Source organism: Zootermopsis nevadensis, unplaced genomic scaffold, assembly GCF_977971745.1.
Source record: "Zootermopsis nevadensis isolate Lab colony 2312 unplaced genomic scaffold, Znev_1.0 Znev_ptg000027l, whole genome shotgun sequence".
In the NCBI taxonomy this organism is placed as follows: Eukaryota; Metazoa; Arthropoda; class Insecta; order Blattodea; family Termopsidae; genus Zootermopsis; species Zootermopsis nevadensis.
The window spans coordinates 4731958-4759767 of NW_028259159.1; the positions used below are offsets into that span (position 1 = coordinate 4731958).

The following is a 27810-nucleotide window of genomic DNA, read 5'->3' on the forward strand; positions in this document are numbered from 1 at the left end:
AGAAACTGTGATAGATGTCACTAAGATTCAGTCAATTAGTGCTGCACTCTTTCAGAATACTTCCGTACTTCATTAACCACCTGATAATTTGTTATAGTCCATGGTGATTCAGAAGCTGCAATGGCTTGACGTGTAGTGTAAAAAAGGGATAAAACGTCTTTATTTCCTGATTCGTTTTGACGATCCTTCTGGTGTAATGATGGAGTCTATAATAGATTTTGAAGAATGTCTTCGAGACTCTCCGAAATTTCGGTAAGATTTATTTTCGTTTAATTCCTAAGTGATGATTTGGGTGTAACCTCTTATCAGAAAATTCAAATTGTGGTGGGCGCTTACAGACGACATTCGTCTTTATTAAAGTATCATGTAAAGTTCTAATCACTAAATGTGGAACATGTTTGCAGCTGCGTGGCCTTCCATTAAAAATGTTTGTGGTACAACTGCCACTTCTTGAGGTTTGTTGTAAATTTGTATAATTCTGTAGATATTCGTTTTTCTTAAAAAAATGTTATCGAGTATTCCTGTTAACAGGTAAACACGTTTTGTGGGTTTGAAGTTCTGAATTGGAAAGTAATCTTGTGACAAATTATGCTTAACATCCACACTGACTTTTTAGTGATGCACCTTCAAATATTAGCCTACACATTTCATTCCTAAGTATGGGATTTGCAAATAATAGGTTAGTATTTATCTCTAAATGTTATTGGCTTGGTATTGAATTCCTGATTTCAATTTTTAGAACTTTTTCAATCATTACTTTTGATTAAATTTTTTGCTACCACAGACTGTAGATCACTTCGCTTACTTACTTAGTGAAGTGATCTACAAATATGAAAATAAAATACTGTAGTTAAGATCCTTTTGCATAGCTGTAATTTACTTAATTTGTTTAATTTCCATAGTGGTGATTCTGTAGACTTGTATTCAGGAGGTACTGGTTTGAATCTTAGCCACATTATATTTTATCCTGTATGTGAGGTATCATGGTTCTCCATGTTGCCAGGCACGTGCGGGGTTAATACCATGAAATAGATCACTGTTACCTCCTTCCAAATCCTCAAGTGTCCAACATTTATGATAATCCTTCCATATCATTTTATGATATATAACCTCAATAATTGACACAGCATCATTACATAACCTAACAATCAATATACTGGGCTAATAATGGTTGCAGTAAAGCAGCAGAAATTACTTGTGGTCTCTTTTCTTTTGTTACAGAGCTGCTTTGGAAGTACAAGAAGCTGATATTGAGCAATTGGAACAGAAACTTGACAAGGTTTGTTACTACTTATGTCATTAGTTAAGTGTGCTGGTGGTAAATTTCACTTCCTTGATTTATCTATGCAATATGGTGACCATTTTCATGTTTTATATTAGGGCTGGTAACCTAAAATAAATACTGCATTTAGTGAAAAATTGAGTGGAGGGTTAGATAGGTTAGAATACTTTAAGATATATAGATACTGTAAGTAAACTTCAAATTCGGGGAAGAATATAAAGTTACTAGCAATTATTTTACTTTACAATTTAATGTAGTTTAGATAGTGATATCGCTACGATAATGTCCCTCCTGACATTATCGTAGCGATATCACGATCACCAGCCAACCAATATTATTTATTATGTAGATAGATTCGGTTCTGATCAATACTTTACAATTTGTTTTACCTTTACAGGTTTTAAAAATGTGTGGACTGATGGTTGACGTAGGAAAGACTTACATAGCCCAGCAGAGGTAAATTTGATGTTCATATCATAACTACTGATTGATGCAGGTTATTTTTATGCATCGTTTGCACAAACCGCATAACACGAACACGTCTAGTGAGGGTCATGTTGCTGTCCACACGTTAAATCCCTGAAATTACCTGTTGGATTTGCATTAAATTTTGTAATTTTGTGTCTACATGAAAATTTGTTTAGTGAATTTAATTTTGCCTAATATTTGTTCATTGTATTTCTTACTCTACATGAAGCTGAAATAAAATTTTGACTTCCTCAAATATAACTTTTCATAAAAACAATTGATATGTGTGTTTTGGATTGATCTTACTTTTCTGCACATTGTTCGAGTGATTGCTTCATCAAAATTTTTTTGCCAGGTTTAATGTTTATTAAAATACAGGAAAAATAACATCCGATTCTGTGAATTGTTGTATGTGTAATGTTATTATTTTTCCCAACAATAAATTTGTGTCTGAAGTAAATGACGTATAAAGAATAGCAAACAAAATCTTTTTGAAAATACATTTATGCCCCAGGGGCTCATCTTTCAACGCTCGTATTTGTGTTAATAGTATTCTGTTTGTTGTCAGTCAGTTTGCCAACAGCCTGTGGGATCTCAGCAGTTACTTTCGAGATGACGCAGATGTTGTGGTCTGCCTTAACAAGTTAATTCACGTTCTTCAAGAAATGAATAAGTTTCATACAATTCTACTGGATCAAGCATCTCGCACCATACTAAAGAATCTCACGTCTTTCGTCAAGGGGTAAGAATTCTGGTATCCATTTCAGTTTATGCAGTTATCCGCTCTTGATTACTGAAAGATTTTGTTGCATATCAGGACTGCCAAAATTTTGTTTGTATGTTACCTATCCTGTCTGGTTTTTTCTTTTTTTTCTTCTTCAGTTTTTCCTGTATATTGAAGTAGCCCGTATCATATCCTCCCCCCATTTAATATTATCTTTCAGAGGTCCTTTCTGCCTCCATTATCGTCCTGATGATGGAGGCAGCAACGTTGGTAAATATCTACCAGCCTATACGATGCTATGATGCAGATGACGGCCATCTTCGGATTCACCGCCGTGGAAACTTCAAATCGTACTTATTTTACCTTGTTCAACACTGAATGGCGTAAAAATGTTAAAGTGTTGTTAAATAATGCACAAGCTAACCGTTCTTTATGATCGCAAGCCAGGAACGTTACGCAGAGAAGTGAATTTGTTGATTTGTTTTCAACTTCCGTCCACAGGGATATAAAAGGATTGCGTGAATCTCGTCACTACTTTGAGAAGATCTCGGTGGATCTGGATACGGCGTTGTCACGGAACTCGCAGGCACCGCGTAGTCGCCCCGCGGAGGCAGAGGAGGCTCAGAACTTGCTGTGCGCAACGCGCTCGTGTTTCCGGCACACTGCTCTTGATCACGTGTATTGTCTGAGTATTCTTCAAGCAAGGAAGAAACCCGAGGTTTTAGGAACGGTGAGTAAAAGATATTTGATATGTTTTGAGTTTGTTGAATCTTCATGAAATTGCGTAAGATTTTTTTTATATAATCTAGCGTTTTACATATTTTCCGTGTTATCCCAGTCAAGGAATCTCGTGATGAGAATTTTAAGTCTGACGTTTACAAATTACCACTTACGGAGATGACGTCTGTTGTTTTTGAATTAAGTTTGCCCAGGTGTTGGAAGGTCTCAGGAGAACTGAAAGTTAATTACTTAATTTTGAAACAGACTTTCATTTTAAAGGTTAATTCCACTGATATTTCTATTACATTGATTTATTATTGTATGATTTCAGTAAACCAAACGAGTTTAAAAATAATAAATAATGAGATTTCAAGACGTGTGACTTACCTATTATTTCTTTTTGTTTTTTTCACACTGATTATATTTCCATAAGTTAGTTCTTAAGCTGTCAACACTAAAATGAAGATCAAATATTTTCTGGTTTGTAACACTGGAAGATGAAAGTGAAAAATAGTATTTTGTTAATGCAATTCTTGTTTTTTGGTGTATTTCCTTTCCCTTGCAATTTATGTATGAAGTTAGTGCTTCAGATCTTACCCTTGAAATCCCAAGCTGTTTCAAAAATGTTTTTCTCTCATTTCACAGCTGTTATCATACATGCATGCATATAGCACCTTCTTCCACCAGGGTTCAGATTTATGCCAAGATTTGGATCCATTCTTTAAGAAACTGGCTGATGATGTAAGTACGCTGTTATTTTTAAACTCAAGATTTTATTACTTATTCTGTATATTGATAGCTACCCTGGAATTCTAGAGGGCCATCTCCAGCATTTGCATCTAGAGGATACAATGTGATTATCTTCTTCTTCTATGGCTCCCTGGTCCATATTCGGTCCATGGCTTCCTCAATTCTCCTCTTCCATTCGGTCCTATTGTTAGGTTCATTCTGTCCGAGGCTTTGATCGAGGTTTCGAAACATCTTCCTTTTTACGGTGCAAGGTTGTTAGCCTTGCGACCAACCCCCAACCTGGAGGACCAGGGTACCTGTCTTAGTCTGACCTCTCCCCCTCGATCAATCTGGCTAGGGAGGCCCTACCAGTAGCTCTTGGGGTCACTGAGGTACTCGAGCCCCACCACCACGACAGGTGCAGGTACCATTAAGTGAGGACAATGTGATTATCGTTGTGAGAAATTTTTATTTAGGTAGAGGTCTTGAAACTGATAGCGGTCGTTGAAATTGCGCATTTGAACTAGATACTTCAGACGTTACGAAGTTACTACATAAATTTTTTCAGTATGCTTTGAATGTTGTGTTATATGAAACTGATACTTCATTAGTAAATATGAAAAATGGGTAAACATAAAACAATAAAATGTATGTGGAATTTTCATTAGACATTTATGATTGCTGTGTGTGATTTACTGATATTAGCGTAATTATTTATCAGATATTGTTTGTGATTAGGCACGCCCATACAAGAATATTTTCGTAGGATCTGAGGCGACGGCGAGTCCGAAGATCGCTGTCCTCTGGGTTGATCCGCCTTGTAGTCTGAAATGTCTGTAAACATCTACCAGACCACAACCCAGAAGACGGCAATGTTAAGAATGTTCTCCATAATTTTTTATCTGACTTTTATCAGGTTGTGGAAATGCGACAACAGTGTAACAAACTGGAGAAGCAAATGGAGAACAGGCACACTTTTGTAACAACCCGGGATTTTGTACCTCCGCCAGGGCGTAATGGAGCACCTCGTATGGAGGGATATCTGTTCAAGAGAACGTCAAATGCTTTCAAAACTTGGAATAGACGTTGGTTTGCTTTACAAGATAACCAGTTGGTATACAGGAAACGTACTGGTGAGTTAAAAATGTCATTTGCAATGTAATGGAATGCCGCTATAAAATATTCACATGAGAACTTCAAATCTCGATTCACGTGCGTATGTTCGGAAGTGGTTTAACTGAAGATTAGAGGATGAATTTCTTTGAATATGTTTGCAGCACTGGTACGCCAAGTGTAATGATTTAATATCCCCTCTATATAACACGTACCTATTGCGCCTTACGTTTATTTTACATGTAAGCGTCTGTTTTTAGGTGAAGACAGTGTAACTGTAATGGAAGAAGATCTGCGTCTTTGTTCAGTGAAACCTGTTCTTGAAGGTGATCGACGCTTTTGCTTTGAGGTTCTCTCGCCAACCAAGTAAGAATTCCGCAGACATTTCTTTATTTTTAACACATTTTCATCCAGTTTTCTTTTGCTGCTGTTCCTGCAGCTTTACACACGCAGACACTGCAGATCTATTCTTCAAGCTCTCGTAACATGCAGTCTATCTGCAAGACTTTATTCAAATTTACTATACTTATTGTACAGAGCTTAATGTTGAAGCTATTGCAATTTATACCTTGATAAAAATTGCTATGTAACCTCTTCTTTAATCTTCTTGTTTTTTTCTCAGTTTATGTGACAGTGGTTCTTCAACTACGTACATTATGCAAAGGACGAATTGCTAGATGGGATTATTTTCCCACCAGTATCTTCTTCTTCTTCTTCTTCTTCTTCTATGGCTCTCCGGTCCGTATTCAGTCCATGGCCTCCTTAATTCTCCTCTTCCGTTCAGTCCTCCGTTAGGTCCGTCTGTCCAAGGCTTTGATTGAGGTTTTGAAACGTCTTCCTTTTTACGGCGCACGGTTGCTAGCCTTGCGACCAACCCCCAACCTGGAGGACCAGGGTACCTGTCTTAGTCTGACCTCTCCCCCTACCATTAGCTATGCTACCGCCAGGATAGCTCTTGGGGTCACTGAGGTACTCAAGCCCCACCACCTTGACAGGTGCAGGTACCATTAAGTGGGGTCCCACCAGTATCGGTAGCCCCTAATCTGAACATGTCCAAGGCCTTCTGCCAAGACAAAACTTCCGTTAGTGTAAGCGTACTCCCAGTTATAGTTTTAAGGCACAGTTTGCCGATTCCACCTATGCATTTCATATGCGGGAATGATTTACTTAGCAACGGCTGATATCTTGGACTTGCCATAGACCCTGTTCTTAGTTAGATTTTTGGTTGGTTGATACTTGGGTTATGTAGCATCAAATAGGAGGATGACATGAATTATGGTTTTCAGGAGTCACATGCTGCAGGCTGACTCAGACGAGATGTATCAGTCGTGGATATCGGCAATGCAGCAGGGAATAGGAGCCGCGATACAGTTAAGTATTAGTGAAGAAGGTTCCTTGGCGTATCCAAGTATTGCTAGTACCGGTGGCAGTGTTAATGGTGGCGGAAAGGACTCGGGTGCGTCTCACTCGCCCAGTGGAAGCACTGTCGGAGATCCTGTCGAGAAACCATCACCAGAGAGAGAGCGCAAGAACAGGTTGGTTATACCTTATTATAAAGTGCTGTTGATGTAAAAATGTGTTGAAATATACTGTTATATGGTGGTTAATATGTGGCTGTTACTGCATTTAGAATGTGGGAACAGTTGCTGAAAATTCCAGGCAATGATCACTGCTGTGATTGTGACATCGTGAATCCGAGATGGGCCAGCATCAACCTGGGAATTACACTTTGTATTGGTAAGTTGTGTAACCAGTGTTGCATGAGCTCTTCAGGTTGTTGATGGGTCTTAAAGGAAAAGAAGAATTTTTGACTTATCCAGACTTTGTTTTGTGATGGCAAACTCACCGCTGACCAAACATTTTAAAAAAATTACTATGTGCAAACAAAACATGTTTAGTTAATTCCTTTTGTTCCTCTTGGGAACATAGGGCTGATATAAAGCTCCTCCACCTTGCTCGGTTGTTGGCGAGTGCCTCTATTTCCTTCCAACTTTTCCCCTGTGATATTGCTTCTTTTTCGATAGATCTCCGCCACGTAATCTTCAGTCTTCCTCTTTTCCGTGCGCCTTGGTGGTTCCAGTCCGACGCTTGCTTTGAAATTCTCTCATCCTCTTTCCTAAACGTGTGTCCCAACCATTTCCATTTCCTTTCCTTGGTCTGTTGTTCTTTTTTCAAAACATATTTCTTCTTCTTCGTCTTATTGCGCCATCTCCGAACGAAGGTTGGCTATCCACGCGGCGAACATTGTCCTCGAGACTGCCGCTTGAAAGATGTCTATTGAGGTGCATCCGAACCATCTTCTTAGGTCTTTCATCCAGGAGTTATGGGGTCTACCGACGGATCTTTTTCCTTGGATTTTGCCCTCGATGATCAGTCTTAAGATCTCATAGCGTACTCCTCTCATGATATGGCCCAAATACCGGACCTTTCTTTCCTTAACGGCAAGCAGTAGTTCCTTTTGTTTATTCACGCGATTGAGAACTTCAATTTTAGAGACTTTTTGCACCCAGGGTATTCGTAGTATACGTCGATATAAATACATAACTACATTACAACATTCATTATTATGACGGTGCATAAGACTGTATTTAGAGGAGATTCCCAGATTCATCCTTTCTTATTCCCATAATATCAGATTTTATATGAAGAAAGTTTTCCTATAACCCCCAGGATTACAATGGACAAACTTTTGTCTGAAGCGTAGTTCATTTAATAAAATGTAGTCTTTGCGAACTTATTTTTAAAGACTGTGGACGTCAAAACCCTACGTACTTTTATGTTTCTGAAAGGTATATTCTTTTGTAGAATGTTCAGGAGTACATCGTAGTCTCGGCGTTCACTACAGTAAGGTACGATCGCTCACATTGGATGCGTGGGAACCAGAGATTCTTAAAGTTATGGCTGAACTTGGCAATTCGATTGTGAATAAAGTTTATGAGGCCGATATGGATCCCGAGTTTGCACGTGCAACTCCGAAATGTCATGGGTAAGTATAATGATTTTTTATTTTGTGGTGTGCTATGTATAACTGTTACCAAAAAGATCTTTCGTGTTCAAGAACACCATAAAAATCTCTTGACCTCATAAAGCTCAGAAGACACTTTCTATACAAGCTTATTCATTTCAGTAGGAAGCCAGATAATTTATCAACGCTAACTCTTTATTAAAACCCACACAAACTTGACATTATTTTTGTTTTATTTGTAGAAACATCCGCGAAGCATGGATCAAAGCAAAATATGTTGAACGACGATTTGTTAAACAGTTATCAGTACTGCCTTCGTCAAACCAGAAGTCTGCGTCTCCCGACCAACGATCATCACGCCCGCTCTCAGTTCGGAAGTGGAGTGTCAGAAAGTTGCGGAGGAGACCGAAGAGCAGGGACGGTGCATGTGAAAAGAAGTCGCAGTCAACAAAGCTACTGCCTAGTGTTTCTGAAACCAAAAACACTTTGAATATGGATATAAATTCTGAAGGTAACGAAGATACCAGGTCTGAATATTGTGGCAGTGCTACACAGAGTCCAGAATCAGAGAAGGAAGTATCAGATGAGACAAATGAAGCTTCGTTAAAAGGTAGTAAAGGCAGCGACTCAGGTTTCTCAAACACTGAAAATGAGTTGGTGAATGCTGATGTGCTTATGTTTGGGAAGAACTTCGAGAAACACCCACTAGAAGGCTCTATAGAACTGAGTAGTGATCAAGACTCAACCGGTGGTGAAGAGGATGAATTTATAGGTAATTACAGCATTAAGCCTGCCATCTTATGCGTAATTTTCTTTCGTAGAACTTTTCTTAGGTCCTTAAAGATTAAATGTATCAGTTCGTTGCTGACACTAGTTCATATTTCGAAGACCTCGGGTTTGGATCTTGGTTCGGTGATCCACTGTCCTTACTGAGGTTTTTTTTTTTCCTTTTCTTCTGTTTCTCCAGATGTTGGATTAGTACCTGAAAATAGGCTGCATCTGATACTTTCAACTTACAAAGTTGAGATATTGTTAATTAACCTAGGAATCAGTCAGTAAGTTCATTACCTTCATGATCTTTGTTTACTCATCCTTGATTAAATCCCTATAGTAATGTTCTGTGAAGATTTACAATTTTGAACTTCCACATCACGTAAGTCTCCTCATCCTCCTGGTACTTCATCTGTCTCTGCCCAAATTTTTCTCGGTGCACTTTATTCTTAAGGACTTCCCTTAGACTGTTGAACCAAGTTCCATACCCATATGAAACGGCCACTAGAACTACAATGTGTCCACAAAGTCCCTTCGGGGTTTTGAAAAATTGCGGCGAGCAAACAAATTGAGCTAGCCACATGCGGTTTGCAGTAGATTACAGTGAAACTCTGGAAGTTTTTTACTGACCTCAGTAGACATCGATGTGGGCTCCCTTGGTGGCACGGAGAATGTCCAGACGATATTCGAGCTCTTGCCATGTTCTGTGGAGCATGTCCACTGGAATAGCCGAGATCGCATTCCTGATACGGGTATTCGGGTCATCAAGTCCGTTAACTGGTGTTCGGAAAACACATTGCTCTTGACATGACCCCACAAGAAAAAAATCCAGTGGTGTTAAGTCTGGTGAACGCGGAGGCCAAGGCATTGGGCCGTCTCTGCCGATCCATCTTCCTGTTTGCGCGCCACAATTTTTCAAAACCCCGAAGGGACTTTGTGGACACGCTGTATTTTAACTTACTGGTTTAACTAATCCTCTTGTTACAAAGTGTGTCATATTGACAGGGGAGGAAGACATTTCAAAGCTGCACCCAAATCTGCTGTTGTATAAAGCTGCAGCAGCTCATAATTTACCTGTTATGTGTGAGGCATTTGCTGCGGGCGCTGACAAACTTTGGAACAATGCGGACGACAGATCTCGTAGTCCCATCCACCAAGCCATCATTAGTGTAAGTTTAACGGATGTGTAACTAATTCTGCGAAGCTGAGTTCTTGAGAAGCTGATAATCATTCATCTAGTCAAGAAATTCCCAGGCTCGTATGGAACAAAAAGGTTTGTTACCATATTCACAAGAGCCCTCTGGTAGTCTGTGTTGTAAGATAAATGAATACATTAAACAATGTCACACTGTTTTTATATAAAATTAATTTTAGTATCCCCCCTTCTTATTCTTTTTCCGGTACCCTTTACGGGTCCCCAACTTTTCAGTTGGCTTGATTTACAGACGTTCGGTAGGACTCCTCGGACGATGGATCGGCCCGTCACAAGGCCTTTACATGTACACAGGACAGCACAACACAGAAAAACATCCATGGCTTGAGTGGGATTCGAACCCACGGTCCCTGCGACCGAGCGGAACAAGACCCGCGCCACAGACTGCGCGGCCACTGCGGACCCATATCCCCCCTTCTAACAATTAAAATTCTGTGTGCATTTCTTAAGCATGCTGCATGTTATATCCATCTCATATTCCTTGATATGTATGTAGGTATTTGAGTGTCAAATTTCGTGAATTTGATCGTAAAATTACGTTTTAACACCGGCATAAAGAAAGCAAAGGCGTGACAGTGCGTTTGCACAGGTGAACCTATTCAGGGAAACATATATTCACTGACTTTTATGATTATAAGTATTTATTAATTTCATACAAAAATTAGTATTTTTTTACAGGGTTCTGTAATGGCTGTAGAGTTTCTTCTTTTAAATGGTGCCAAAATCAATACGCAGGATGCGGACGGGAAGACGCCTCTTCATTTAGCCACAGAACTGGGTAATAATTTTTATTATTTTGCAGTTGGAATATTTCTTGTTCTGTATTGATTGACGATGGATGTCGTCGTGATATTCATAGCGTAGTTCAAGTGGTTTCTGCAGCTCGTTACTGTATGTTTTTAATAGCTATTAATTTTGATGTGTGTTGCTGTCTTATAGGTCACACTGCACAAGTATGCTTACTGTTGAAACACAGAGCCAATCAGCACCTCCAAGACTCTGAAGGGATGACGCCCCTCACTATCGCTGTTGAAGAAGCTAACGCAGACATCGTCACATTGTAAGTGCCGATTTCGATATCATGTCGGTTGGGTTTGTTGTGTGTTGATGTTTCTCGGGGAGTAATTAAATTCTAAAGGGTTCTGACGATGGTCGATTACACTTAAAATTATTTGCTGCCTGGGAGTGTATGTGCGCGGTACTTCGGAAAAGTACCAGCGCATCTTTTGTTACCGAGAGTGCATCATACCCTTGCGTTCTCGTTAGTTTGTGCCAGCTTGTGTTGTAGTTGAAGAAAAATGTAAATTGCGCCTTGTCTCTTAATTTCTTGGTTGGGTAATGAAATTTTTTAATGATGAAATTAAAGAGAGAATGTTACTGGACTCTCAAAAGTATTGTCTTAAAGTTTCAGAAAGGGTTAAAGCGATGTTTTGTAAAACTTTTATCATCTGGAGCAGAAGAATTTCGATATGGAAGAAGATATTTATTCATATTGAAGAAAGTAGATATGACATTTCTGTTGGATTTTAAGACAGGAAATAAATAAGAAAGAATAAAATTCGAAACAAGGATATGGGGGGAAAAATGAAAATGGAAACAGTAGAAGAAAAGTTGGTCAAATGAAGGATACAACAATATGAAATTCTCATAAATAGGATACAGTAGGATCAGTAGGATTACTTTGAAGATGTTGAATAAATTACCGTTGGAGGAAGAATAAGGACAAGATGGAGGGACCAAGAGAGGGAAGAGGACAAAAGAGAGCAGGGAAGGAGTAGATACAGAGGAGTGGTAAAGGGGGGGAGGTATACTAATGTAAATATTACCATAATAAGATATGATCAACCATTTTGTGTGTGATATCATCACGGCCGAGCAGTCAATGTAACCAATGATTGTACAGAATTTACTGAGTGGTTGATTCAGTTTGATGCTTCACTGACAGTTGCAGTTGTAATCATGTTTGTATTTTTTTTTACATGCCAGGATAAAGAGAGAGAGAAATTTTAATATTCGTAATAAATTATTTAATTGGCCACTAGCAATATTGATAGCAGAATTTTTATTCGCAAAGGAACCCATATTTGGTCTCTTAATGTATTTTGTGATCTTTGCTTTAAAAATGTGTGTGAAAATTTGAAAATTCTGTCATCTACTACGTAAATGCTTACTGAAATTGTGCTTTGCAGATTTTTTATTTGTGCCAAATAAGATTGTATAATTTCTGACCTATTTTACTATTAGTAATAATTTTTAGATTCTGAGACGTAGGGTATGGTGTATTCTCAACGCGGGGGAATGTATGAGAGAAAGGTGTTACTGGTTTTCATATACAGGCTGCGATTGGGTCTCTTGAACGAGCAGATGAAGGCATCCGAGCTGGGTTCAGCAGGAGATGACACTTTTAATGATGTCGTAAGGGATTTTTCCCAGTTGGCATATTCCCATCCTGAACGCCTTGTGAGGACACGTTCAGATCGACAGTCTTGTGAACCCGGGGGAGAGTGAGGTCATGATGTGGCGATGTCAAGGTAAACCCATGTTAACTTTCACCTCTCATTTAACCCATTTAATAATGTCTTAAGGATGTTGAGTATTTCGTGCTTTGTGCTTTGTGAAGAAAGGCATGTTACATTTTACAAAATTGTTTCCACTAATATAGCAGAGCGTTACTATTTACATTACTTCACAGAATTTTTAGCGCTGTACGTGAATACATAAATTATATAAATGAAGATCTTTGTCCTGTGCTCTTATTACTGCCCTGTGTTCACAAGAAAGCACCGATGTATTACTTAAGTTCATTGAAACGGATCCAAAATTACGCATTTGAATTTATACATTTTTTATAAGAAAATATATGTGATGCTGAATGTATAACTGACGGCAGACGTATGGCCCAAAAAATCCAAAAGCCAGGTCCATTAAAGCATAAGAATAAATGTATTCCGTTCCAGAGAAGCATCACGGCGAAATAATTATGTAATTATGTTTCGCAAAAATAATTTCAGTTTCAAATGACAAATTGAAAGTTTATTTTGATGGTTCTATAAATTTTAAGAAGTTGTATATTTTCTAATAATTTTATGACCTCAACAAAGGAATTATTATTAAAATATACAAAATATATGTCACAATAGATCAGTTGATGGAACGAATCTGTACATGTATTTTGTACTTTACAGCAGAGTAAAATTGTATAAAAATAGCCTGAAGATAATTAGTTTGAAACATGTTGCCATAAGGAAGATGGCTGTCTTCCGGATTGTTTCGTCATGTAGTCTGGTAGAAGTCTACCAAGGGACCAACTTCGTCCTTCTCCGAGTACATCCACCACACCCATTGCTTGGTGGTTGAGATTTCCCATGTGCTGCTGGGACTAAGCCCGCACTCGACTGGTGAGTTGTCGGCCGAAGTCCGTGCCCTTCTTGGTTACATCATATCTGAGAAGGTGTCGCACATTGCGGTTGACAACAAAGCCAGGCAGTGCAACAAATTCCAGCAGCTGCATGGACCCCGCCACTCGGTCTCTGTGGCCAACGACAGGAAGATGGTAGTCAATCTGAAAGATGTGCAACTGGAGGATGCTGCGTTGTTGTTCATCAAGGATGTCCTCGGCAGCGTGCAGAAGGCCGTCAGTTCTCTGTCAGAGGAAGTGGCTGAGGAGATTCAACAGGAGAGTGTTAGGCTCCTGAAGACCTCCATCATGTCCGAGGGAAACCCGTCTGCAGCTGAAAGTAGAACTCTCTGGGCCCTGCGAACCAATTCCGACCAACGGCGCTCCTTGCCACCAACGGAATGTGACGGTCATCCCCGGCACCGATTAAATATTGGTAGACTTCCACCAGACTATGCAGCAGAACAACCCAGAAGACATCCGTCTTCATACTTGTCACCATGAGAACCTCAAATCTCATGTCCTGCTGTAACGCTTTAAAATAAAATTTTGTAGGCAGAAATGTAATATCTGTTTTTGATTAAAGCTAAATATGCTTGTTTTTTGAGCTTCAGTGGGAGAAATTTTGGTCATAAAGACAGTGCAAAAGCAAATAACTGAATGAGTGTTATGAGATGTTTAACGCTTCCTGAACAATAAAAAATAATTTTGGCTGGTGTGTTTAAGGTCAGTGCAGTCGGTAGTGTGAAATATTGAATGTTAAACGTAGTGCGACTATTTATGGTGTTTCGGATTGGTAAGGTATTTTTGTGTTCCAACTGCAGTAATCTCTCTTCATAGTTCTGAATAGGTATTTCCTATACAGTCAAATATGAGAACTTGTTAGCGTGCAGTCCCGTTGTACGTAGGGCAGTCAAAAAGTTCCCGGAATTGTCGTATAGCACTGTAATGGTAGGACATATGGCATTGTTCAGCCATCACATTCGACACATCGCTGGTTGTGCAGCAATTCCTCGCCGAGAAAAGCATTCCCGTCATCACCCAGCCACCATACTCTCCGGATCTCGCTCCGAGTGACTTCTGGCTGTTCCCTACTCTGAAAATGGACCTCAAGGGGACGCGTTTCGCAACCTTCGAGGACATCAAATCGAATGCGACGGCCGAACTGCGGAAGATTCCAAACAGAGCCGTCCACCAGTGCTTCTAACAATGGCAGGATCGATGTGCGCGCAAGGGTCCTACTTTGAAGGTGATTAGGTAAGCGTTGCCATATGTCCTACCATTACAGTGCTATACCACAATTCCGGGAACTTTTTGACTGCCCCTCGTAGTTTGCGAGTACTAAAACCTGAAGGTTTAACACTACTGGTACTATATTTCACTATTTTAATTATCTGGAGTCACTTTCATCTATCCCTCATTTTATTTTTGTGAAATTCATTTTTGTTAGTTACTGTTTAATTCTTGGTCTTCCAAGTGGCCTTTTCCAAAGATTTTTTTTTTGACCAGAATTATATATGTGTATTTCTTGTCTCCCGATCCTAGATGCCCAGTCCCTAAACTTCCCAATTATAATATTTCATACTTGTTTAAAACAACTAGTAAACTAGTAGTAGTAATTGCATGTCTTGATCTTCAGTTCTTTGGATAGTAGGAGTGATGGTACGTAGGATTTGAGGTTTTCATGACAAACGTAGAAGTTAGCCATCTTTGTAACATAATAAATAGATTTGACATTTGTCTGTCTGTTCTTAAGGATGTGTGTCTTAACGCTATCTGCATGTTGATTATGTACCTTGCAACTTTAGATGTTACTGCTACAGCATCATTTGTTAGTAATGTTGCTTATTACTCCGAATGGCGAACCGGTATGTACGTTCGGCCCTTTAAGTGGCTCGCGTGATGTTTTTACCAATATAAGATTATGTAACGACAAGCAAGAGCAGGAGATTTTTGTGAATTGTAATTTTTTTGTCGGTATGACCGCTTTTAAGGCAAGTGTTTTAGTACCTGGTACTGATTCTCGTAAAGTTGTATCACCTGAAATCGGTGAGCCCTGGGTCGATGCCTGCTTTGCTCCTTCTATAAAGCTGCCCTGAATGTCAAGTTGAAAGTAAAATTTGTATCGCAGTCATTAAATGAATATTTTATTTTGATAATATGCGGATTGTTCGAGAAGGTACGGACAGGCGCAGAATGTTCGCAAGCAGAAGTGTGTTACTGGCCATTGTCCAGGAAGTATGAATACTTCTTTAAACAATGAGAAGAGCGCACTAGGTCTCTGCGTGCGCGTCATCTGAACCAAAATGAATTTCCCCCCGAGGGGTGAGTTAATCAATGCGGCACATTACTGTGGTACAGTGAATGAATTTGGAGAAGCTTTATCTAAAGATAGCTGGAAAGTTATGGTATAATAAAAATGATTCTTTATTATTCAGCACTAGGACCGAGAGCAAGACATCGTCACGACAACATGACAAGCTTATGCTTCCCTCATTCATGCGTTCTTCTGCTCGCAAACTCTTCCCTCGCTCCAGCAGTGCCAAGAGAAATTCCAAGAAACAACCAGAATTGTCATTACAGGACAAGAAAGGAAGTGATAGGTCTTTACAGTGACAGTGGCATTTTTGTCCTCTTTGTTATATTTAAGTGATTGTATCAAAGCAAATGTTCTTTCATGTATCTGGAAGGAGGTCTACATTGCCCAGTGCAGCAGCCATAATAAGTAATTCTTTCTGTACTCAGATCTTTAGCTGCTTTTGAGTTTTTATTTTATAGCGCTAGGATTTTGAATTTTAGAGATATTACGTATCATTAACAGGAGTCGGGATAGCTCAGTCAATATAGTGACTAGCTACGAGCTCGACTGGGGTTTGATCCCCGACGGGGGCAGAGGATTTTTCCACCAGCTTCTGTGTCCTATCAAGTGGGTACCGGGGTCCTTTCCTGGGGGTTAAGCGAGGCTGGGGCATGATGCTGATCACTCCCCCCAAGCGCCTACATGGCATGTAGCGGGACTGCTTTAGTCTTTTTATGTATCATTAACAAAGTATATCTACGTAAAAGCAGTTTATATGTCGTCAGCTGAAGAGTATTGCCACTCGGTAAAATTCTCTTCTAAGTTTTCGCTGCGTGCGTTGTGCTGTGTTATTTGGAGTAGAAAAAAACTTGAGATTTCTTATCGCGAACTATTAGCATATTGGGTTTGAGAGTGGTGGTGTCTTGAAACATTTTTGGACTGGCAACTTTATCCATTATGAGTGTATATGGGGGAGTAACGTCTTTCATCATATAATTTGCGCGATCGTGTAATTCGCTCTGCCCCATTTGTTACCGTAAAACTGAAAAAAAGAAGTGTGCATTTCTTATGCATTCTGTTCTTAAGAATGATTTACGTTGGATATGAAAAATCTTCTTATCAGAGTCTGAGAAAGATAGCGGAGGTGGAGCGTCTGGAGTGACATGTTCTGTTTGTTTGCTGTAAGTCTTGTTATCTGGAGTGCAAATGCTGCAGATAACATGAGGTAAAGACCAAAGAAACATTTGTTTGATTGAGATCTGAGATTCAACAAGTTGTCCGTGTATTTTATGTCCGATGTTGAGAAACTATTTTTTGTTCTCCGTGTATTGGATATGTGTTACAGAATGCAATGGACTCGATATGAAAACTTTAAATAAATTTTCTTGTTTTTATTATAATTCTTTATTTTATTGATAAATTGACTTTGTGTAGGGCTTACACAGTTCTTCAGAGAAAATGTTTCTTGTGTAGTCTTAGGTCAGGTAGGCAATGGTGATATTTTATAACTATTTTCATAAATCATCATGTAAGTTCTCGATCATTGCTTAAGAGTTATGTGATGAAATATGGTACGTGCAGTCGAAGTAAAAAAAGTTATTACTTTCTTTGGAAATTCTTTCTCGTTCTGAACCAAATCTAAAACGAAGGTAGTATTAGATCTGTGTTTACTACCAAAATGCTGTAACATGATTTTTTTGTATTCGCCGCTCATGTAACAACACATTCCAGACTTTTGGTGTACTGATTATTTTATGTTCAAAATGGTTTGTAATATTAAGAAATTGTTCACACAGTAATAGGGACTGAATTTTTACATTTAAGAATGTAATCGGATTAATTTTATAAATACTTAAACCTTGGAACATTTCCGTATCCTTGACGTCAAGTGTTCGCAGCTCAGCAGAGACGACAGTATTGGTTTCTGATGTATACGTTATTATTGCTGTGATAAATATGAAGTCTGTCCGTGCTGTAATTAGATCCCGACAGAAATTAAGTAACTGCATGAAATTTGGTAAATATCAGTTGGAAATTTTGTATATTATATGTAAGTTTTAGTAATTTATGTTGCCAACATTTAAAACTTTGGAGGACAAATGAAGGCGCACATTTTCGTCTTCATCTCAGTATTTGGTCATGTGACCCGTTGCGGTTTCATTCCGCGTCGTTACTGTCCAACTTAAAGTCTTTACCCTCCTGCGTTTGTATTCTGTAATCTGCTTTCGTACCCTTGTTCTTTCTCATTCTTTTTACATGTTATTTCCGGTCGGTTTGGTGTTGACATTGAAAGGTGCTAATGCAGATCAGTTATTAAATGTTTATACAAGTTTTGTGTTGGTGTCGTTGAAGCGGGGATCTGAAAAATACGTGAGGATAACCTCCAGTAACTGAAAGTCCATACCAAGTTTATTGAGAACTAACAGATTGGTATGGATGCATTGTGAGCCTAAAAATACTTGAAATTTTATAAAATGTGTAGCTTTTATGTTATCTATGTAATATCCTGTTTTATCTTGATATCCATAAGGAATGTTATAAATCCTTGAAACTTTTCAGACCTGATATTAGCCATTAATGTGATATTACCTTGTATGTTGCATTTTGTATGAATAATAATTATGAATCAGTAGTAATAAAAATATGATTGTTACAAGACCGTAAATAATTAATAACAGACCAGACGTATACGTGTGTCGACATAGCTATGACTAGAAAGTTGATGTGGTGACTACAGATAATTAATTAAAATAAAATAAAATACTTACTGTCAAATATTTAAGCACGAAATTAAAGTTTTACACATACGCTAGCAGTAACTGCCTTCCACTGAAGATGATATTTGAATTTTAGATATTTGTCAGAGTCATATAAACATTTTTCAGCAAATGTTGTTTATAATAACTAGTACGGGAGTGAGCTTACTTCAACCCACAACATATGGATGTTGCCGAGGATTATGTCCAAATGTTAAATAATAACACACTCCTCTATCAGTTTCTGAAAGTACAGTCTGACAGTAAATAAAGTAATGGGTTAAACGAATATAGAAATGAACCATACGTCCTGCCATACAACTTGAGAACAACTGAGGGCAGTCGACAGTCATGACGTGACCGATGCTGTTGGTCATGATATTTCTCGACGATGACGTCATCACCCATGTTCCTCTGCGCGTGCACATTGAGGCCTTTGTCTGCGTAATCTCTCATAATATTCGTCTACGCATTTAATTACAACGAAAGGAAATTTGGTATGGACGGTGTGCCATTTGAGACTATTCCAAACGCGTACTTTTTAATTTCCCTTACTCGGTAATACCAACATGACGGAAGAAACTCAAGAAGGAAATTAGTTACTGTGCCATCTATACAATTTTTGCGTTTTCATAGAGACCTGTGCGTTACTCTGTAAACATATAACTTTAACAAATGACGATAAATATGCGTATGGAAAATCAATTCCAGATTTTATTATTGATTTATACTCTTACATGCGTTTAAGGACGTGGCGTTAGTACGTGGATTCGGAACATTTATTCAAATCTTGTGTCTGGTCAGATTCGGAAGTGGGAGTGTGACTAATATGGGTCATGGGGCAACCGGGTTGTGAGGATGGGAGTAGGATACTCACCCAGGATGGTATCCAGTGACGGGCTTTGATATTAGCGGTGTCTGGGTTGTGTTCCCAGAGAGTTCATTGTATATATTCTACTAGCATTACCGTATGATATTGGCCAGAGCATTTACATGAAGACAGACCTCACATATTCGTATTGTAACATTTTCCTGTCGAGTTGTAATAAAGCAGATGAACGAACTCTTGAGGTGTGATTATTTCTTCGTTTGCACAGTTCATAGTTTGTGACATCTCGTCATTCAACGCTGTTAACTTACATATACATTTTAGAAAGCGTTGTTAAAATGGAGACTTTTAACGTAGTTTACCTTCCGCCTACTGAAATATTACGTTTTGAAACATCCTGTCAAAACCTGTTCCGATTTCTTATATCAAATAGCAGCCAGATTCTGTTCCGTTTACTCTGCAAACAACGTGAAAAGGAGACGGATTAAATGGACTACAGTGACTATCGAAACGGGATAAGTTTGCTGAGATTTACAGAGAGAAGCTTTCTATAACACAACTGTAACTCTAGATGTCTTGTAAGATGAATCCTAGTGACGGCTCTAAACAGGGGATGAGAACTGAAGATTACTTGCCTTTTCGGAATAGAACTGACAGAAGTGAATGACTCGCGTTGGAATTCAGCATTTTTCTTAGCGACAGCTTCGCGGGTTTAGACTCTTTACCTATTTCGCCTCCAGACGTTGGTAATTGATTTGCCGATCTGTTTTAGGTTTCTTCCCTTAAAACAGTTCTCCCTTTCTTGGTTTCTTTCGTGTCTTCATCCTTTCCCGTGTCTGTTTTGTACGTTTATTTCTACAATTAACTCTGTTGGTAACAGTGTATGAACTTCGCCAAAGAAGGAGATTAGGTCGACCAAGAAAAAGATGGATATATCATTTGGAAACGGTATAGGTTGTTTAGCGTTAAGACATGAATAAATGCTTCTAAAGAAGCTTAAATGATAACGGCGCTTGTGAGATAAAACGTTGTTTTATTGTTTTATAGCGTCATTACTAAAAAAAAAACTTCTCCGGTAATGTACACCTGGGCTTAGTTGCTTTACAAACTAAAATCTGGCTGTATATATTTTTTTTTCTGAATACTAGTCCGGAGATAGGGATTAGCTCTATCTAGTGGGCCCAACTGTGTAGGAACCTGAAGACGGAGATAGAGTCCCATCTCCGAAACGTCGTTTTTTACGTTTTATATTTACTAGACGATGGATAATATCCAAGTAAATTTTTATTCAATTGAATAGGTTAAAATGTTAATTTATTAAAATTAATTTTAATTTACGTGACGATGTCTGTTACTGAAAACGTAATGTAGGCATCAAGTTTTGAAAAACTATGGGGGCCGTGGTTTCCATGGGGAGATGCTTCTGAAAAATAATTTTATAATTAAACAATTTAGGCTATTCCAGATTTTTTGTTTTCAAATAAGGGGGAAAAGTGCTTGTCTTGATTTTCACATCTCGCTGATGGTTAACAGAGGGTACAGGTTTCGTAATTGCTATATTCTCTTCTTTTCTTGCCACTCGACTGTTAGATAGCCAGCCATGCCAATAATTAGAAGGGCCATAAGAATGTAAATCTTAACTGCAGCACATAGATACATGCTGTATGCATAGGCAATGATGAAACCCAAAGACTCCCATAGTCTGAAGTTGCTGTACGCGGCTTCCTCTCGAGAAGGGAAGAGAATTCCACAGTAGGCTGTGAGAAAACGCACACAGTAGAATGGTTAGGCATCTGCTACAATAACTTTAAAAAAATATGAGAACTTACGGTTCCTACTATCAGGGGTTATGAATTAACAACTGTATAATTTAACAATTAATTTCTATGTGAAGGGGGTAAGTGGGTAATGCGGCCAGGCACTTTTATGACGAACGGTATCAGATGCTTCAAGCTGGTGCTGACATCTAGTGCTTCATTCGTGAATGAATTCCACTATCTGCTTCTCGTGCAGTTACCGGGATAGTTGCATGTGACTGTTTTGTTAGAATTTGTACGTTCAAATGATTTAGACGTGTAGACATTTTGTAAACTAAGATACATGCCTATTACAAAGAAAACACATTTTATTCACTCATTATCTTATTTACTTTAGTGACATCTTGCAACTCTAATAGTGACCGTCTTTACCCTTAAGGGTGGGGAATACCGGTCAAAGCTACTTCTTCAGTTATCATTTCCTAGAGAATTTTTTGTTACGTTCAACGTATTTCATACTGCATACTTAAGAAGTAGACCCTTCAGACTAAATGTCAGTTTATATAAAGTTTCAACTTTGCGTATATTTTTCGTTTTCTCTAGCTTTTCTCTTAAGTGACAGCTATTTACCCATTCTCCCCTAATATCCAGGAATATGTTGTCGATTCGCTCTGTGCCCCTGTATAGTATATAACTGGATGGCTTACGGGACCAAAAGGTTCATCACCGAGTATTAATCATTCTATAATTTGACGCTAAGGGTCTTTGAGGTCTGAATTTCTAATAGCTGCACATATTGTTATTATAGATTATACAAAAGAAAATGGACTAAATAAAGTAGTGTAGACCCATATTTTTTAAGTTCTGTTACCACACAGAATATCAGGGCATTAATGCTAGTTTTGCTTCTAATAAAACCAAAATATATTATTCTTAAACAGACTAATGTAAATACTGCAGGAAATGCATTTAAACAAAATGCCCCTTCGAAACACGAAACTTATCTGAAAGAGAGGGAAATGCTTTTTTTTGTAATAATCCGCTGTGTCTGAACTTACCATCTCCAGACTAAACCTGGGTCTTCCTGAGGAATAAGATTGCGTGTTCAAGAAGTGTTCACTTACCATTGATCTGTACTAGCCAGACCCCATCGCATATGCCCCAGAGCCCTGTAACAACGAAGAACATTATCTTGTCGTCTGGAGTGGGGGCCCAGGTAAGTAGGCCTATGAAGATTCCCAGGTGTAGAAGGAACGCACAGCAAACAACGGGTACACGGCCTGTCAGTTTGACCACAGACCCAGTTCCAATGGCTGATATGGAGTTGGTTATCCCGTAACAAATCATCACATAGCCGATGTTGGAGATTCCCCATGCACAAGCCACGTATGCCTGAAACAGGCACAGTCCGTCTCTAGGTACACACTTTGAATTCTGACGGGGCAATTCCGCGTTCAAGGAGTCTAATAAAAGATCTGTAACACGTGGTTTATTTTAAGTCGGAACGCCCAAATGTATACTGAAGTATAAGATGTTTAAATTAAGACTTTTATCAACAAATTTATAATAGAATAAATACGTACATGATTATGAAGAAAATGTATAAGAAACATGGAAGAATACACAAGTTGGCATTTCTATATGAAGCCATTGGAAAAAGAAGGGGCTGGAAGGATGAATTATTGGATAAGAGTTTATGGAACACGCTTTATAAGCGTGAAATCTGACTAGACCTAGAAAAAGAGCAAAACACATGTTGTTATCTGGCTTACTGCATATAAACGCAGATTATAAATGGCTATATTTGCTCCACCAGAAGATCGCCTATGTTGACATCGCCATGGAAACTTCAAATGACACAACAAATATGACGAAGGTCTATTAAAAGCCAATGGAATCTTTCGTGTTGGGCTTTCTGAAGTCTGCTGCTTACCGCAGTATAGTCGGCGCCAACAAACGCTTGTTCCACTCCCAGGAACATGGTGATGGGTATGATGAGCAGCTGGTTTCGTTCTTTTAGGAGCTTCGTCGTGATAGCGAGTAGCTGGAAACCATAGAGCCCTTTACCACTTCCCTCGCGCGTATCCTCATTGTACCTGGGGAATTAGAAACTTGTAGCCACATCGGCAGGTCGTCCGGAACAAATCCTTACCACGGATGTGTATGGACCAGGTTAATGTAGCGGTCACGGCCGAATCTCACAGTTTGAGGCTCTGTCGGATTTCCTTGGTATTTTCAGACGACTGCCTGGACTATTCCTTCAAATACACCCCCCCTCCCCTTCCTGATCCTCACCTACTCATAATTATTCTCATTCTGAAATTTATAATCTAGCTTATGTGACTGATACAGAGTCGTTTAAAAGACTTGTGTGTAAATAAAATGTGCATGTTTTAACAGGTAATAAAGACACTTGAATCAGTGGAGTTTCTCCATCGGTTAGACACGCAGCTCAAGAGGAAGCCTCTTAACTGTGTTTACTTGGATAACCGATGGAAGACTGATAATATTAAAATATATGGTAATGTAAATGCATAATGTAAGGAAATGCATACGTAATATACTAATACGTAGGTAATTTAGTAATCGGTATCAGATACAGAGCTCGTGACGATCTTTAAATTTAAATTTTAAATATTTTGCGATGTTTCATTACATTTTCGTGTCCGGCAACGCCCAATGGACGTTCCGGTGTTAGTGAGAGTAGTAACTCTACACAATTTATACTCTAACCTGAATCAGGGGACTTGGGTGAGAAATAGCCGCTGAAATTTTGCAGACAAAACATCTCGTTTCATGGTCGTAAGGTTCTTTTACACGCCGTGAATCTACGACTTCTGCGATGTGGTGTTTATTAACGAAGGCCGAGGAAAAATAATTCACTGGGATTATTACATCTGTTTGACTCATGCCATCAGCATGTTAATAAGAGTCGCTTTCACTCTGAGACCGCGTAAGTGCCGGGTCAGACACGACGCCTCTGAATTAAATATAAACAGCAATAAGGGATTCAAGAAATGTATTAGAAGCCCTCAGGGTTGAATACGTGCTTGCAAAGATCTCGGACTCTGTTACCTTTTGAGACTGTCCACTCCAAGTGCTACGATGACGCATGCACTGGCCATGCACGCCAAGTATATGCCGGCTACCATGTAGATCTGTTCTTCCGGAGGTCGTTGCATGTTCGAATTCTCGTTGGCTTCGTTGCCCGGACAGAAGTTCTTTCCACATATCTCGGACACGTTACTGAAGAGTGTCCTGTTCGAATCTCCGATTGAAAACACTGCACACAATTAGCGGTATCAATTAGTGAGCCTCGGTGTAGGGTAGGATCAGAGAAAGTGCGTATAACTTACGTCTATCAAGTGCGAAAATTATGGGAATTTTGATGTGACGTTCAAGGTTTTGGATCTGTCTAATATTAGTACCGGTGATTCGAATTTTGTTAGGGGCATGGATACGATAGTGTATTTCTGTGTTACACCGGATCCCATATCAAAGGGATGTCACCAGTTGTGTGCCAGAGTGCAAAGAAATTGCAACTTTACACCACTAACTATACGCGAAGAGAAACAAGTCTACTAAGGAGGCAGAAATAGTCTAGAATTTAAAATAAACAACTTTACAGAAACTACGTCGTCAGTTTTCGAGAATGAGTTGAAAACTATCCAGAGTTTCGGCAAATATTGCTGTTGATATCTTGAAGGTGATTAGCGGTTGTGCGTTTTGGGAAGATAACTTCAATGTTTGTCGAAGCTTTGGATAGTTTTTACATTCCTACGTAAACCTAAGGACAAGAATTTACAGACAGTGGCTTAAGGTTGTCTACAGTAAAAAAATAATATTGGCTCTAATGATTATGTATACGTACAGCCTACCATGCATTGTACTTTAATATTTACGTATAATATCCAAATAAACAGGTTTATATAAATAAAAATGGGACAAATCTTCCTTGAAGTAGAATAATCACTGCCCACGTGTTTCTGAAGTCAGTAAATTACTAACCGTGTTGTTGATGTTGTAATTCAGGGGTGGACATTGTGTATGCATATGTGTACATGATGGCAAGGGGAAATTTCCCCAATTTTCGTGTCTGAAATTGAAATTCTGTTGCCCAATCCGTAGGTAATTACAACAGAAGCTAATATTTTACGTCACAGAATTCCAATAGGCAAACTTAAATACGTCCGATAACGATGTTATAGCAATGAACGATAGTGCATGCCAAAGGTCTATAGAGTTTCGTGTTACGTAAGGTAAAGTATATCGGTACCTGTGGATGAAATGAGGTTTCCCCAGACTTGAGAGAACTGAAATATCATGAAGAAGACTCCGAAGAAACGGACGACTAGAGCGTGCGTAGGAACGTTTGTGAGTTCAGAGTAGATCTCGGAGACGACGCTCAAGTAGGTGCACTTACCGCACCACAGGGGGCCCCCGCCCAACCCCACAAGGAGTCCAGCGGGGATCATGGTGTAGAATTTGGGGTAAAACTGCGCCCCGATGTACGGCATGTAGGCTATAAAGGACACGGCCACTGCCCATTTGCATCCCAGCTTCCTGAAACACGGCCACCTCTCTCACAGTACTGTGCCGTGCCTGTTACGGCAAGCATTCCCACGAATATGTATATTTAACGATGTTTTTCCAACTACTTTCAATTCATAGCGCTGAACGGAAGGAGACTTGCAAATAATAAGATGAAATGGATAGAGGAATAAATCTGTCGCGGCCTATTTTAAGGAATAATCTCAGGTTTCGTGGGTACAATAAAAGTTATTTTGTGTTTAATGGAGGAGATAAGTTGAAAAAAAGATGAATTTATCTTCGCTGAGTATTTTAAGGTACAGACCAGCTGAGTAACTATTAGCTTTTCAAATGAGGCCTTGCAGCGTGGAATGACTTATTTATTTAAATTCTTTAATTACGGAAATTAATTTGTTTAGCCGAAAATGACATTTATGTAGAACAGAGAACAAACGGGAAGTGTGAAATTAACAACTGTGGGAACTTTCTGTCAACTTTCATTCATAGATAGAAGTTTGTGTAGTCAAGACATTTATTTCTCCGTGTGAGTAAGTGATTACAATCTTAACTGGTGTCGATAAAAAAATGTGTTGCTTTCTTATCTCTTATATATCTATGTTAGTACCCACGCCTATTGTCTTAAGTGTAAAAGATCACATTCAGGAAATGTTTTGACAGATAACAGAGACATTGAGACAGAATTTTGTTTCGAGATATTTATGGTTACACTGTGTCTCACCTGTCGAAATGGAACGTGTGACGAGAAACATCGTTTCTTTGTTGTTGTTTTTTAAAATAATAATAAAATAACCTAAACGACTGACCTTATCATCACAACAGGCAGGAAGACGTTGGAGAGTATAAGAGAGAAATAAATGGTTGCCAGTGATGCCGTTCCAAGGCCTTCATCAGCGTTGACAGAACTCTGTAGATTTCCTGCTCCTTGGAATGCAGTGAAATGGACCATGAATGCTAAACTGATCACAACTATATTCTTCATGATCCTCCATTTTTCCGAAGGTTTATACTGTTTTCCAGTTTCTTCAGATACACCTAATTCTGCCTCTTTAGCAATTTTCGCCTGTGCTGTAAAAGAAGTTTCTTCGTGTTTAGAGTTATTTTTCTTAACATCGTCCTCGGTTTCTGAATGTAGTTCGTGTTCGTCATCATTGCTGTCTGAGTTCTGCATTGTTAGTACTTTGTGTTTATATACTGTTCACTTCGGCGTGTTTATTTGTCATGAAACACTTAATGTCACTAGTCGCGAATTATTACCGTTTAGTTGATACAAAGATAATGTTAAAACTGTCCTTATTCCACATGTAATCGATCAGAAACTAAGGAATGTAGACGCGTGTGAAGAGGAAACTTTATTTCTTATCTACGATAAGATATTGATCACTCCAATAGAATTTTTAATACAAATTACTTCGAGACACGCAACACGTTGTTCGAATTATCAATTACAGATTTTAAACACTGAAGCACACGTCATGAACCGGATACCAAATACATTCTACGTTCTTTGCACTATGTCATGTGATATCTTACGTCAGGGTTGTCCAACTTTTTTCCTCGCTCGGGCCAGAATAGTTTTCCTATTAGACCCAAGGTCCAAGAAACCCTGCTGTTACTATTTTTACATTGTCTCTATCTTTAATAATACTTATTCAGAAATGACAAATTATTATTGCATATGGTGAAATATAAATTTTATTTAAAAGTGCATAAACTACTACAGAGTTGTTTATTATTTTAAATTTGCTTGTACCTCTCACAATTTTTATCTGGAAAACTTACACAAATTATTTAAACTCCACCACTTTAACAGCTTGTATCTGATACAATAAAAATTTCTACCAGCAGAACGTACATATTATGCTCTTGAAGTCAATGGCTTTAGTGAGAGCACTGAGCAGAATGTTCTTTTACCAGTGACAGAATATCAATTTCGAAAAAGAAATGAGTATGTACTAACTAGTAACAAATTAACAAATACTTTCGCTGGCCGGATCCGGCCCGCGGGCCTCCAGTTGGACCACACTGTTTTACGTAATTTATTGGCATACTTACAGTTTATGCAGCAATTATCAATGTAATATTAGTGGCCGAAATTGTAAAATGTGTCTAGGAAAACTGAAGATATTTGTAACGTTCTCAATAACACTGCACTCAGACCAAGCGATGCACCACAACTGACCTTCAGAGACAATTCGCTATTTGGACTACGTTGTCCTTGCTTGGCAAGATACATGCA

General features: G+C 38.8%; 2 protein-coding genes across 5 annotated transcripts; one reads left to right on the forward strand and one right to left on the reverse strand.

The window, feature by feature from the left end:
* Positions 1–82: 82 nt before the first annotated feature.
* Positions 83–18339, forward strand: CenB1A (Centaurin beta 1A). Of its 3 annotated transcripts, XM_087356753.1 has the most exons (17): positions 84–252; positions 1222–1279; positions 1680–1738; positions 2319–2492; positions 2976–3204; positions 3840–3935; positions 4840–5056; positions 5297–5402; positions 6323–6571; positions 6667–6773; positions 7842–8022; positions 8244–8773; positions 9778–9941; positions 10664–10763; positions 10925–11045; positions 12322–12516; positions 15821–15959. In XM_087356753.1, the coding sequence occupies exons 1-16, from the start codon at positions 197–199 to the stop codon at positions 12491–12493; spliced, it is 2619 nt and encodes an 872-aa protein (XP_087212879.1). In that variant the 5' UTR covers positions 84–196; the 3' UTR covers positions 12494–12516; positions 15821–15959. The 3 variants fall into 3 exon arrangements, with proteins under 3 accessions (XP_021929711.2, XP_087212879.1, XP_087212880.1); XM_022074019.2 differs by lacking the exon at positions 12322–12516 and having other exon boundaries at positions 83–252; positions 15821–18339; XM_087356754.1 differs by lacking the exon at positions 15821–15959 and having other exon boundaries at positions 12322–13193.
* Positions 15002–27771, reverse strand: LOC110834640 (UNC93-like protein). 2 transcript variants are annotated; one of them, XM_087356755.1, is made up of 7 exons: positions 27627–27771; positions 26378–26639; positions 25300–25586; positions 24099–24306; positions 22957–23119; positions 22148–22415; positions 15002–21023 (listed from the first exon to the last, which is right to left on the reverse strand). In XM_087356755.1, exons 2-7 carry the CDS (start codon positions 26551–26553, stop codon positions 20821–20823), a joined length of 1305 nt encoding a protein of 434 aa, XP_087212881.1. In that variant the 5' UTR covers positions 26554–26639; positions 27627–27771; the 3' UTR covers positions 15002–20820. The 2 variants fall into 2 exon arrangements, with proteins under 2 accessions (XP_087212881.1, XP_021929713.1); XM_022074021.2 differs by lacking the exon at positions 27627–27771 and having other exon boundaries at positions 26378–27584.
* Between the last annotated feature and the right edge of the window lie 39 nt (positions 27772–27810).